The 13772-nt window shown below is 35.6% G+C and overlaps 1 protein-coding gene across 5 annotated transcripts in view; it reads left to right on the top strand.

The window, feature by feature from the left end:
- CHN1 (chimerin 1) overlaps positions 1-13772 on the top strand; it is a 145108-nt gene that overhangs the window by 37537 nt on the left and 93799 nt on the right. For 4 of the 5 annotated variants that reach the window (XM_052676505.1, XM_052676503.1, XM_052676504.1 and 1 more), the window contains one exon: positions 3739-3844. In XM_052676505.1, coding sequence (XP_052532465.1) covers positions 3739-3844 — 106 coding nt within the window. Of the gene's footprint in view, positions 1-3738; positions 3845-10431; positions 13096-13772 lie in introns of those variants that run through there. The other variant, XM_052676506.1, reaches the window with a different exon arrangement.

Here is a 13772-nt window from a genome sequence, read left to right as displayed (position 1 = left end):
CTGAGATATCATAATTACAAAAAGAAGTTAATACCAAAATGACTAGGAATTGCATTGCAGTGCTTCGCATAACGCTTTCAACTTCTTTCAGCACAGTAGTGCTCATGTTATATTTGTGTCACAGATTCTAATGTCAACGTTTTTAAAACTAGGAGCTCTCTAACAGTACACACAGATTTGAAGAGCTGTAGTGGGTTGATACATATTTTTTTGTTCCACAGTTTTTTGCTTTCTTAGTTGAATTTGTGTGTGAGAATGTAATTTATTCAAGCTTTTTTTTTTTTTTTACTGTAATGAAGATTTCATTATTATGAAATATTTTCATATTATGAAATCATGTCAATAACATATATTAGATTGGCCTTTATCAATCTATTCTATGGGCTACATATGTTATTTCATGCCTCCAGCTTTTTGAAATATATTTGTTTTCTTTTTTGTGTTTTCTACTCATATGTTGACTCATTTAATGATCTGAGAATTGTTAAACTTTGTTGTGTTGCCTCTGTGCCTGTCCTGAATATGGTATGCTATGTAACATGTTCTTAAGGAGCTGTTGACCATGTGTGCCCAGCGGCTGCTCAGTGGTATTGCAGTGTCTGATTCCAAAGTCTGTAGCATGTTCCCTATTTGATCCCTACCACTTTAAAAACTCCAAAGGACAAAGAATTAGTGAGTTTGTGTTACTTCTGTTAGTAGAAGAATGGTCTGTCTTCCTTAGGAGGTCCTTCTGGGCTTTAGGAGACATTCCTTATCAGTTGATGGTTTGTGCTAGTACTACAGAAGCTGCTTTAGGAAGGCTATATAAAAAATAAATGCACAGTCCATTATCCCCATAACTGCCACATCTGCCTGTCTGTGGTAATAGGCCTGGTAAATACACCTCACAAATGTTGCCCAGCACGCAGCTTAATAAGGGTTAATCTGGTCCCATTATTACACGTGTGTTTTGAATGCAGAGAAAATAGGCAGATGCAGAAGAACATATTGTACACAGTGCAATGTACTGTGATGTACAGAAGGGAAAATATCTCTTGAAAAATGGAATACAGGTGGAAATAGATGTGCTTTCCCCCAGAATCCTGCTTTCCCATATTAGCATGCTTTTTAAATGTGAACATAAGAATTCTTCTAGGTAGAATGTGAAGTATATTTCATGCTTGTTTAAAGAAAGGCTGATACCTGCTCTTGACGTAATAAATGAAGAGGGCTGTTCATCTTCTGTGTGCAAAAAGTTTCAGTGTGTCTTCGTGCCAACTGTTGAATTGTTTGTTCTGTGTGTTTCTTCTTGTTAGCCTATTTTCCATAAAGACCACCTGTTAACATATTTTGAAAGAGCTGGAAGGATGTCATGTTGTCAGATGCATGATAAGAAAACTGCAAGGTATATAGACGTTGATTCTAATAACCACTTTTATTATCAGTCCAAAGTGGCTGTTACTAGTAGCATGTAAATGGCAGCTATTGATTTGTCTCTCATTCACATTCCACATACCAAGTATGTCTGGGACTTACTCTCTTCTGCTTTCAGGAATGGTTTGTAAGTGGAATATGATGCTGTTGGCACAGTGTTGATGTTACTAACAGTGCTAGCTCTGTTTTCAGGGAGTGTGCCTCAAGTTTTGAAGTTAGTATAGGAATGCTTTTTTTTTTTTTGTCTTTTTTTTTGTCTTTTTTTTTTTCCAAATCTGCTTTAAAATAAGGTATTTGCTTTTCTATATTCCTTTCAGGTAGGCACTGCCTTTTCAACTGTTTTTCATGAATACTACATTTATTTACACTGGTAAACAGCTGCTTCATTTTTATATATTCTACTCGTGTATAAAATTCTTCCTTAAATGGGAGAGATGAAGGTAGAAACTTTCAGAATGTTTTTTTCCTGATTTGATAGTTTATTTTGCCAGTGTTCCTTTAAACTAACAGAAGTATGATTCATATTCTTAGACATTGCTGCTTCTGTACATTATCAAGAAGTATCTCAAAACTGCATCAGCACTTTGCTGTATCAACTCTGTGCAGCTGCCTGGTTGGCATCCAGACATGTGGAGCCACAGTAAATAACATGGTGAACTGAGAACTGAAAGCTGGAGGCACAAGTAGAGTGCTCCCTTAACAGCCCAGGATTTCAGGACATACAATTCCAGATGGTAGAGTTTTGTAGGTGATGTGGGTTTTTTTTTTTTTTTTCTTTTTTTCATTACAACCTTTTTCTTTGTAATCACAGTTCTCTTGTATTAGAAACATCAGTGAAGTCAAATTACTCTCAGCTCTTCTTTTTGCTTTAAAGTTCCTGCAAAGGATATTTGGCACAGTAAAATGACTGAACAGAAAATTAGTCCTTAATTTTTTAAAGAATATTTTGCAAATATAAAATTGGTCTTCTAATTAGAGGGAGAGTGCACAGAGAAAAGCTGTCATCCAAATCTGATATTTTAGCTACAGTATTTTTAAATTATATTACCTAGTGTAAGTATACCGAATAAATTCTATTCTTGATTATGTTTTCATTATTTTAGAATCCTTTTAGTTATCATTCATCTCTTCTGACTGGACTACCTTAGCTTACACAGACAGATCGACATTTGCATGGGTTTTTTTTCCACATAATTTTATTTGTAATCTAATTTTCTATGTTTGCTTTTCTTTAAATTGCTTCCAAATGCATAAACACGTGCATTCATGGGTAATACATTTTTTACTTATGTGTGCAGATTTGTATGGTTTAAATAACTTCAAGTATTTCATATTAGTGGAAAGGACTTGCATTTAAAATAAACTAACCCCTGAAAAGATATTGCATATCAGAATGTGAGGCTCATAAAGCACTGCAGATAACCTGAGTCTGTAGATACCTACTGATTTTTCTAATGTTCTAAGTGAAAATGAATCTCTCACCATGCCACACTGTTCTTAATTTGGAGTGTCGGTATAGTTATGTACTGTTTCTCATTCATAGATATCAAATTCTTTTACAGAGAAGGTAAGTATTGTCCTCCATCTTACAAATGGGGAAATTGCAGCACAAAGAAGAACAATGACCTTCCTCAAGGTCACCCAGTAGTGGAAAGGCACAGCCTGGGAACGAGCAGTGTCACTAGATTCTGCAAGTGCTGTCTCCTAGATTGTGCTCCTCTTCAGCGGTGTAGACTGACACTTAGGTTTTGTCATCATTCTTAATTACTGCTTCATACACTACTTGCTTTATACATGATCGTTAAGGAGAAATGTGAAAATCAACAGACATTTTCTAAATTATTTTCCATTACGTGAGATTTTTAAAGTCCAAGTACAAATGTAGTTGCCAAAATCAATGCTGCATAGGCTTCTTAAAAAAAATAAGTGTATTCTTGTTTGTGGCATCTGTTGAATGTGGGTAGCTAAATGTAGATTTACTCTGGTTAGAATTCATAAAACTCTGTAGGAGAGTCTTACAGTAGCTGGATCATGTGAATGAGAATATATGTAGATTCTGCATCTGCAAACTGAATAACATGTATTTTCCATAAAAGAGTTTCCTATTTAAGGAAATCATAAAGTTAATCAAGTTTCAGATAAGAAGTATTGTAAGATTGTTTAAAAAAAAAAGCATACATTTTTGCTGTACATACACCAAATGGAAAATTCTTGTATTTTGTTTACCCTTAAATGATCAACTGAAAATCCTATAAAACTTAATACTGACTTTCAAAATGCGTGTAGTTTGAGCCTGGTAAAGTACATAACTTTCTTCTCCTTTAGAATGAAGTCACCCTGCTGAGAAATGAAGTGGCACAGCTGAAACAGCTTCTTCTGGCTCATAAAGATTGCCCTGTAACCGCCATGCAGAAGAAATCTGGCTATCATAGTGAGTAATGTTCCATTACCTATAGCCTTAGTCTGCGGCAGTGAAATACTGCCAAAGTGAACTGAATCAACATTGAAAATAAGAAGTGCGTTTCTAATATTACACTAAAGATTTTCTTTTTTAATCTCAAAGGTTATTATAAGGCAGGAATGTATATGGAATATTTAGGTCCTCTCAGTTGAATTGTTGCATATCATTGAGGGTTTTATGTTGGTTTAATAAACGCACATGGTAATTAGCATATATGGACTGTAGGCTGCTACACCTGCTTTGGAAAATATAATTAAAGTATTAAGAGCACATGATAAACCATTTCTGTATACTTTATCTTAGCCTAGTACAGAGAAAGGTCCTTGTGGGTTTTTTCTTTATCGTAATGAGATTTCAGAAAAGGTAATACAACAGCTGTCCTCATTTACCATAACATCCAGGATCAGTCAAGCTGTTAAAGTAATCAGATGCAGGTTTGTGCCTCCTACTGTACAATGTCTTCTAGGCTGTTTTGATTTCCACATTAAACAACCTCTTTTAACGGGGCATTTTAAAAAGGAAATATGAAGGGAATACCAAATGTTTTAGTTAGCATTTATTTTCTAATACATATTTTCACTGTAAGCTGCTTATTTGATTTTTATCCTTCCAGCATTTTAAAGGTTAATTATGCTTTCCTGACTTGTAACTTCATTTTTGGATATGATACGCAGTGCCAGAACCAGCTGCTGCCACTGCTGTAGAATAAATGGCCAATTTTGTCCATTGTACACAAATTTGTTACAAATAACTGAGCCGGGAATGCATTAGGCAACATTCATAATATATAACCCACAGCTTTCGTTTTTATGATTTAGTGATATTTCAGGATATTTGTAAATGTGAAGATTGTTTCTGCCATATGTAGCCACTTCATTTTAATTTGCCAGTGTCAGTAATTCAGGAGAATAAAGGAACATTTTGTATTGCATGCAAACAGATCCTCAGGTGCTTGCGATAAAACTTAATGGCCACCATCTTTACTTGTAGTCATTGTAAGCAGTTTCATCAGAATGGGCAATATTTTTTAATTTAAAAGATTCAGGAGATTTAGCAACTCTCTCTTGCCACGTATACTTGGAATACTGATTTTGTCAGTTTTGAGCTTATAAATCTTGGTCCTTTGATCTCCAGTCATTTTGACAAGGCAGAAAATAGCATCTTGGAGCAAATTGGAACAGTATGGAAATATGTTTGGGATTTATATTAACAATGATTGCTGCAGGGATGAGGCCATTATGGCTCCCATCTGACAGCACAACATAATTTCATACAGAAGCTACTAGGGGATAACATTATGCATGCAAGATTTTCTGGGGAAAAAAAACAAAAAAAAAAAACCAAAAACCTAACAATCCCCGCCCCAAACCCCAAAAAGAGCAGCAACTGTAGGTTTCTTGAATTTTGATGTTTTGAGGATAAACGTTCAAATATTTTTAATGCAAATTCAGAAATATAAGTCTTAGACTGGCAAGCTAATTATATGCTAAGGATTTCTTTGGTGAAATACTAATGACAGACTTCTTAGTGATACTGTATGCTCTCTGTCCTCTGAAAAAGGATTATAAGATTCCTGATTTATTAAAGAAAACAAAATGAATATGTACTACAACACTAATCAGTGTAAAAAAGACCACAGTTTAGAAAAAACTAATAATAGGAGAAAAATGGCAGCATAGCTCACTTCCTTGTTTTTTCTGGTTTTTTTTGTTTGTCTTTGTTCAGTTTTGTTTTTTAATTTTTTTGAAAGTTAGCGTTCAGCACAAAGGATGGCTGTAATGACATCCCTCTGACAGAATGTTGTCACATCATCTGCGTGTGCATACTGTTAGGAAAACATGTTGGCTAACTGATTTACCCACAGTATAATTCATGGGTGGAAAAAATAGTTTCAGCTAACTTACGTGTTCCTGAAAACAGTGTTGGCAAAGTATTTTTAAATAAACAAATTAAGTTCAATTGCTTAAGAACGTACTGAGTGGTTTAACAGGATCTCTGTGGAAGAAACTGAAGACACCAGATTACACTGCTCCTGCAGTGCTGAGTATTGCACACTGCTGAGATGGTGCCACTTTATACCGGGTAGACTGTATTTTAACAGCTAAGCCTACAATTTAATAGGGTTTCACCTATGATGCAGTATAGGCAGAAATAATCTATTGCTTTGCAGGATGTTTTTGACACCTACTTACATATCTTACAAGATCCTCCAGATTTTTCAGGCACATTTTTGCCTTTTTGCCTCATGACAAGTGAGGAAAGCGTAACAGTGAAGATGTCCCTTCTGAAAATTGCTTCTGAGTGCATATTTTCATTATTTAAAAAGCCTTGTGCCTACTTCCAAAAACAGAAGGTAAAAAAAAAAAAAAAAAAAAAGAACTATTATTATGGTGCTTCAAGGTATTGTGGACAAAATTGTTTCAATTTTTGTGTTTTCAGATGGTTTAAGTTTTTGGGTTTTTTTTTTTCCCTAATGAAAAATAGTACTGCTTCTGAATTTATCTTCAAACACGGGGGTATTGTAGTGTATACAAAGAATTTAAATACGGTCCATTTATTTTTCATTTTACTTCTCCAAAACCAGATTATTTCTAAAAGTATTCTGCAACTTGCAGGTATTTTCTATTTTATTTTTTTCTGAACTTAAAGCAAGAAAGCTAAAACTTGTGAAAAGAAAATGTGAAAATTCCTGTTGGAGGGAAAAAAAAGTTTCAGATATTTTTCAAAAGGATGTCATAGTCTTCAGGATCAGTTATATGAAACTGAATGTAAAAGAAGATAAATAGAGACTGTAAGGCAGGTGGTAGAAAATGAAATTTTTTGTGCATTCTTTTTCAAGTTAGTTTTAAAGTTACAGTAGAGGGTAACTAGCCAGTTTCAAACCTTGGATAACCCAAACTATTCAGGTGTTTCTACAGCCCATTCTGTGTAAGCGAGCAACAGTCCTTCAGTAAATTGTGAATGTGCCCTTGCAGTGATGCAGCAAACTCAAGTCTAGAAATGATAATTTTCCAGTGGGGTTCCTCTGTAGTCTCTCTGTAGCTGACAATTACCATAAGGTTTCCTTTCTGGAGAATGTCAGAGGACTAGATCTGGATATGGGAATTATTATTTGGGTTTTTATTCTGAAGTTGCAACTCCTTCTTTGCTTATGCTGCTGAAAGCTGCCTGTAAGCAATGGTAAGAACTAAATGGTAGCAAGTTTTGATTATTGTGCAAGGGTGCTTTTCATATCCTTGTAAGTTTTCTCTGTGTTCTGTTTGGTATTATTTAAAATCTTGTCTGCAGCTCAGCCCGGCCCACTTTGCAGTGCATTACTGAAATACTTGCTCCTCTTTGTGAGACAGAGTTCCTGTCTAGGAACTGTGTAACCTTCAGGAATGTTCATGTGATGTAGGTCTGTAAAGGTTAAGCCTTATAACATGCTGCAAATGTTATTTCTGTAGATTCACTTCTACTTTGGATCTTGCGTTTTCCTTGGTTTGAGGCAAAACCAGGGGAGACATTAAAATGTCCAGGCTCTCTTCTACGTTGTTATCTACGTTATGATTTTGGTATGTAATCAGTTGCACCCTTGAATTTCAACGCTGTGCAAGAAAATTCTCCAGTGCATGAGGGAGGAAAATCTGTCTGAATTTAAATTTATAGTCCATTGTTCTTCTGAAAGTCTTTGTTTTTTAATTATCTATCTTTGAGCTTAAGGTGATTAATAATATCTGTAATGAGGTGGCTCTGAGGATACTCTGTATTCATTGCATACATTTTCTTGCTTTGTTTTGATTCTTCGAATGGACTTCTGTGTTCAGTTTTTGGCTGCTGTGCCTGTCAACTTAGGACTATGAAAGAGGCTCTTCTTCAGGGTAGTACCTCATTGCAAAATACTGTTTTGCAGTTATTGCAAGGACTTACACCTCCAGTCGAAGTCATTAGCAAGCGTTAGATCTGTATCTCACATAGTCATCTGACTGCTGTAAGCTCCCTGCCACATCCACAGTGCCTGAAAATATCTGAATGACCTCCTTTTATCTCTTCACTGCAGTATATTCATTTTCTCATCTATACCGAAGTTTCTATTGTGCAGTGGTAGTCATAAGTGTTACCCTAACTGGTTCTTTCATTGCACTTCAGATCATCTTCCAACCAAAATTAGAAAGTCAACTCTTCACGTTTTTTCTTGTTGTGATGTTATTACAAATGTTTATTTTACATTAAGACCATATATATTAAAAGGTACAGAACAATGGAAGATCTTCCTTCTGACTGAAAGATTATCTTCATTCTCTATCTCTGGCTTGTAGCGTTTAAATCTCATGGTTTTTTTGAGGATAAGGAGGATTTTGCCACCAGGAAAATCAGGGATCAGCAAAAAAGAAAAGGTGATAGGAAAGTTGAGATTCCTGGAAGAAACAACAGTCTGGAAAGGAGTATCAGGTGTGATAGTGGGGAGGCTTTATCCACAAGTGTCCAGCTCATGGCTGTTTCATTTTGTCTGAAGGGAAAAACGTGCTGCTCTCATAACTAGTAATTCAGTATTTTTCAGGAGGTAGCACAAGAATTCCTTTCTGTTCTTAAGGAAGTTTGCGTGTGCTCCTTTTTATTTGTTTTTGCATCAGATCCTGCAAGTCTCAGCTAAGTGTAGCAAAGATTAAATCCTGTTCAATAGTATGAACTAAATTGGCACTCACTCATGTTCTTCCTTTTCTTGCATGGACAAATCCTATTAAAGATCATAACACATTTCAGAAGTAGTATAATTATTTTCTTGCTGTATTCAGTTGCCATGTAATCTTACGATGTAGTAATTGTCAGCAGATGTAACTCAATGTTGTCTATCTAATGCTTTGGACATCAGAAAAATCAGTTTCTGGAGAAAAAAAAAATCTGTAACATACGTAATCTTGTGATTAAGAACTTTATGATGCTTTCGAATGATTATGAACTTGTACTTGTAGAAGGGGTATAAGAGAAATCGTTTCCTTGTTCATCAACCAGGCAACAGTTCCTACAAAGGAATACAGCTGTTTTGCTTACTAACATATCTTCTTTGACCTTACCATTCTTTTCTGAAAGTGCTTGGTAATAAACAGTGGTGAGGAGCGGGTTCTTAGTATGCATAGGGTTGCTTCAAAGATGTTTATGTTGTGGACTGGACTTGCTAATTTACTGAATTTTCTAGTATGTCGTATAAACCCCAGTGCATCATAAACTTCATCATTGTTTTTTCATGCCTTGTTTTCATTTCAGTTACTGCTGTTATCCTGGTTTTGTGTGGTAATGGGGCTATGGTATCTTTTATTGTGTCGTTTTTTCCTATCTCTTCTACCCTGTGTGGCTCAACTTTGTAGGCCAATCTCAAGCAATCTGAAGAGGATTACAAAAGCAAATCTAGGGAAAATCAAGCTTTGTTCAATTGTTGTGCCACCCACAATGGTTCCTGCTTCTTCTGTCTGTGTAGGTCTATGTTGTTAGATTACACAATGGTCAGTAGTGTTTTAAAATGACTTCCCAGTCTTTCATTTGTATGTTCATTTTAAGTATTTTTCACAAAAGCTTTATGCAGTGACTTGAAGAACAATAAATAGCACAAAGTGCTACAGAAGAGTTATAATTAAATTTGATCTTCACTCAAAATTAGATGTGTGAACAACAGTAGATTTATTTTCTTTTTGATTTTCAGCCTTTAACTCAGCTTTTTATTTGATGGTGTTTGCATCATGCCTTGGCTAACTTGAAATTCTGGGGAAAAGGATAATTTTAGCATGGCTAGGACATCTTTGTGAGACATTTTAAATCATGCTCATTTTGTAAGTTCTAATTTTGCATAGTAAGATTTTTTTGAATCTTTACCCTTTGTCATGAGATAAAAATGAGGCAACTGTGTGGCAAACTCACTTCAGTCAAAGTGAATTATTATTAAAGATACTAAAAATAAATACTTCTAAAGATATTTGAACTTTTATTTTAAAAATAATTTTAAATCCTAATGAGAGACATCTGTGCACTAAAGAAGTCACTGAACTTTAATATGTGAAAATAATGAGGTCTGAAAACTTGTGGAAATATTGTCTAACGTATGAGGTTATGTCACCTTTTTCAGAGAGGATATCATGATCATTGGTCACAGAACCAATCTCTTCACTACTGTGCAAATGAAGTAAATGGCACCCATTAAAAATTTGTATAGCAGCAGCAGACCTGGTAGCACCTTCAATCTATTGGTGCTGCTTATTGACACAACGTGAGCACAGTACCCAGCAGTTCATTTACTAGGTGGGGAATTAGATGGCACTGATCATGGTTTTGAAGATGTGAAAATGTTCTTGTTTGCTGAATACTCCAAAATGCAATCCACGTCTTTGCTTATGTGAAGTAGTGTTGTTTCAAAAAAAGAAAAAAGAAAAAAAAGAAAAAAAAAGCAATGAAAAGTAGATTATTTTGCAGTTTGCTGCATTAAGTGATACCATGAATGCTGATTGTTTAGGAGGGAACTGCTGTTGCGTGGGAAGTGGTTTTGTGTTAAGAGGGAAAAGAAAACTAAACCAGTTTCTCTCCTGAAGCTGCAGATAAAGATGACAGCTCAGAAGACGTCTCAGTGCCAAGCAGCCCACACACGGAAGCTATTCAGCACAGCTCCGTCAGCACTTCCAACGGTGTAAGCTCCACTTCCAAGGCAGAGGCGGTGGCCACCTCGGTGCTCACGCAGCTGGCGGACCAGAGCTCGGAGCCCGGGCTTCCCCAGGTCGGTGTGGTGCCGCCCTCCCAGGCGCAGCCCTCGGGGAGTTGATTAGGAACTTGGTTGCATCCTTTTCTTAGGTATTCGTTTGTGACTTTAAAGGGAAATCGATGAAAGACCAGTCTCCAGCTAGGAGAAATTGTAGCTTAAAATTACTCGGTTTTAAAATTCAAACCTAAATTTGGCTTTAACGATTGGCGGGTAAAGGTGAGACAGAACACCAGTTACAAGTCTCTTTGTAAAAGACTTTTTTTCTCTTAAGTGTTAGGTTTACTAGTTATTTTTGTGCTTAATGTGTAAAGTGTATGTACAGTACAACGTGGTTTATTTCATTTTTAATTTGGTATTATTTCAACAAACATTGGGGTGAGTTACTAAAGTTCATCCCCCAGACTGTGATAGTAATATTATGTGACATTTTATACCAAAGTTCTGCATAGTCCCTATTGACTTTGTAACACGAGCAAGGTCATAAAGCACTAGGCAAGAGAAAGACAGTAACAGTAAATTTGCTTTTAGTCTTTTTGCCTTTTTGTTGTTTTGCACATTATGAGAGGAAGAACATTGGGAGAAAAATGTTTGGGTTATTTTATGTATAGCATTTTGGTTGGCTTTTTAACCGTTGGGTTTTTGATTTGTTTAATAGGGCCAGTACAGTATATGAAATACAGTACTCTTATGCACATACCTGTCCTAAATGAGGATCGTAACTAAATAGATTTTTTTTTTAAAATTTGTCAGGTGTTTTTTTGTTGTTTTTTTTTTCCCCTCTCCAACACTTTCATTATGAGGGGAGGAGAGCTTTATTTCTTCAGTAAGCATAGGTATCTGTAACTACCCTTTGTTGTTTGGCTGAAACCAGTAAGCATATTGTAAAGTACGGGGTTATCAAGTATGGAACTTAGTATTCCAAAGTAAGATGATATTTGGTGGATTTTTGAGTCGCAGACAGAGTTTACTCATGGTTTTGGATGCCTGAAAAGCCTAAAATCCTTCAGACAACTCAAGACTTTTTTTTGTCATTGTCTTGTATTTGCAAGCTAACTTGTACTTAATTCTTGTGTAAGCACTGTCATCTTTTAGTAGCAAAAATTTTGATACCTTTCTTGTGGAAAAAAAAAAAAATCAGTATCTACCGTATCTTGGAAACAATGTAATTATAATGTGGTGTGTGTGGCGTGTGCGTGAGAATGGTTCAGTAGTTAATGCCAGCAGTCTTTTGCTTGAATGTTTAAAGATGCCTTCAATGTGATGCTGGCTGATAGGTGATTGCAGTTTTAAAATGTTATTTACTGTGCAAACTTGGATAACTAACATTCCATGATGTAGTTTGTTTCTGATGAAATGATTGTAGGTACACTTTTTCTCATTATCCAATCATCTGTAGGATATTGAGTTTTTTAAATGTGCCATTATCTATTTTGATTCTGTATTCATGTTCAAAATACAGTACAATATTTTACAATAGATTAAGTTGTTTAAAAAAAATATAGATGTGTGCTTTCAGGTGGGAAAACTTTGTATAATAGCAAAAACAGATGCATAGTAGCAACTGGCAGTAAAGCAGGATTCCATTATGTATATAACAAAGATTTAATGCATTTATAATGGGTTGTGTAGTTCATTTGCTCTTCCTTCTCCACACTATACTACGTGTTTTTAAGTGTCAGTGCCATCAGATTTCTATTTGATTCAGTTTAAATTCTAAAAAATGTGATTGATCCACAGGAAAATCATGATTTCTACAGTATATATACAACCGTACTACCACGAAACTGGACAAAGAGGTATCTAGGTCATATATCTATCATTGCAGGGCTTTAAGCATGCAAATAACAAGGATTCTAAATATTTTGTATTGTAAACTGAGGAAGTTGAGTTGATACCCTCATGCGTTTAGAAGTCTTACTTTCCCAGTTTCAGGAATAAACAGTAAGTTATTGATCATTTCCGGGATGGTAACCTATAATGGACATTTTGTGAGAAGGAAATGGATTGCAAAGGCACAAAATGTGAATTCTGCAGGAAAGCTATACAGTCACTTTTCACTGTAGTTTTGGTGGACGAGGCAAGGCCTTATTGATTGTGCTATAATTTGCTCTCCTAAACACAAAGGCTTTTTAAATCATATTTATATAAGTGAAGTTTTTTTATAACAGCTGTCACGCTTGTAAAAGTAAGTCTTGATAAGTGTATAGGAGACGTGTAAACAGTTAATGAGTTTAACAGTGGGGCTGGAAAAAGAACCATTAAAATCTGTATTCAGCAAATAGAAAACAGTAATTAGCTGTACTACCATGGATTCTGTTTGGAGGCGTATGTCACACTAATTCTGTACTTAGCATTTTTGGTCTTTACATTTGACATGTTCACAAACTGTACTGTTTTCTTTAATGTGCAGTTTGCATGAGTAAATCATCAAAGAGAATAAAATCTATCTTTAAGTTATGTTCCTATTTTAATGAAATTATAATTGTTCCAAAAGGCAGCAGCGTCTTTGAACTTATTTATCATTACACTTATCAGCATTTATTTGGAAGTTATTACTCTAATGTCGAAGTAACGTTACAAAAATAAGAATGCATAATGTTCTTTTGAAAATAAACCAAATTCATTGCTTTGAAGTTGACACCCAGCACCTTTTGAGGAGCTGGCCATATATCTTTAATTCTAGGAGCCTAAGTAATCCTCAGAAGGAGTCCACAAGCGGCTCGGTGATCAGAGGCATTGCTCTGCCATCTCTGGTCGCAGTGAGTGCCACCGCGAAGGTGTTGTGTGCAACCAGAATTTCCTGCTGACATTTCAGGTATCTTAATCTTACCTTAATACTCGTGAAACTGAGGAATAACAGATGAACTGCTCGCAGTTTTGTTGTGGGAGGTTGAGAAGAAATCACACCCTCGTATTTGTTTGCTACGATATGAAAAGTAGTTTGATCTTATTTATGAATGTTGGAAACATGATAGACGGGGTGCCACATCCTGTTATTGTTCAAAAAGCTCTTGACTGTGGTAGGAGCATTGGGAGGAAAAAAGGAAGTAAAACTGCCATGTACTTGAAATTATCGCATCTTTTCAACAAAGGAAATGAAATTTAAACTGCATGTAACTTTGAGCCCATTGTGAGAAGCATACAGGGCATCCTCTTGATCTAGATGTCTGCAGC

The sequence above is a fragment of the Tympanuchus pallidicinctus genome, unplaced genomic scaffold (genome assembly GCF_026119805.1).
Source record: "Tympanuchus pallidicinctus isolate F22 unplaced genomic scaffold, pur_lepc_1.0 scaffold15, whole genome shotgun sequence".
Taxonomy (NCBI): Eukaryota; Metazoa; Chordata; class Aves; order Galliformes; family Phasianidae; genus Tympanuchus; species Tympanuchus pallidicinctus.
This window is presented reverse-complemented; position numbering and strand designations above follow the sequence as displayed.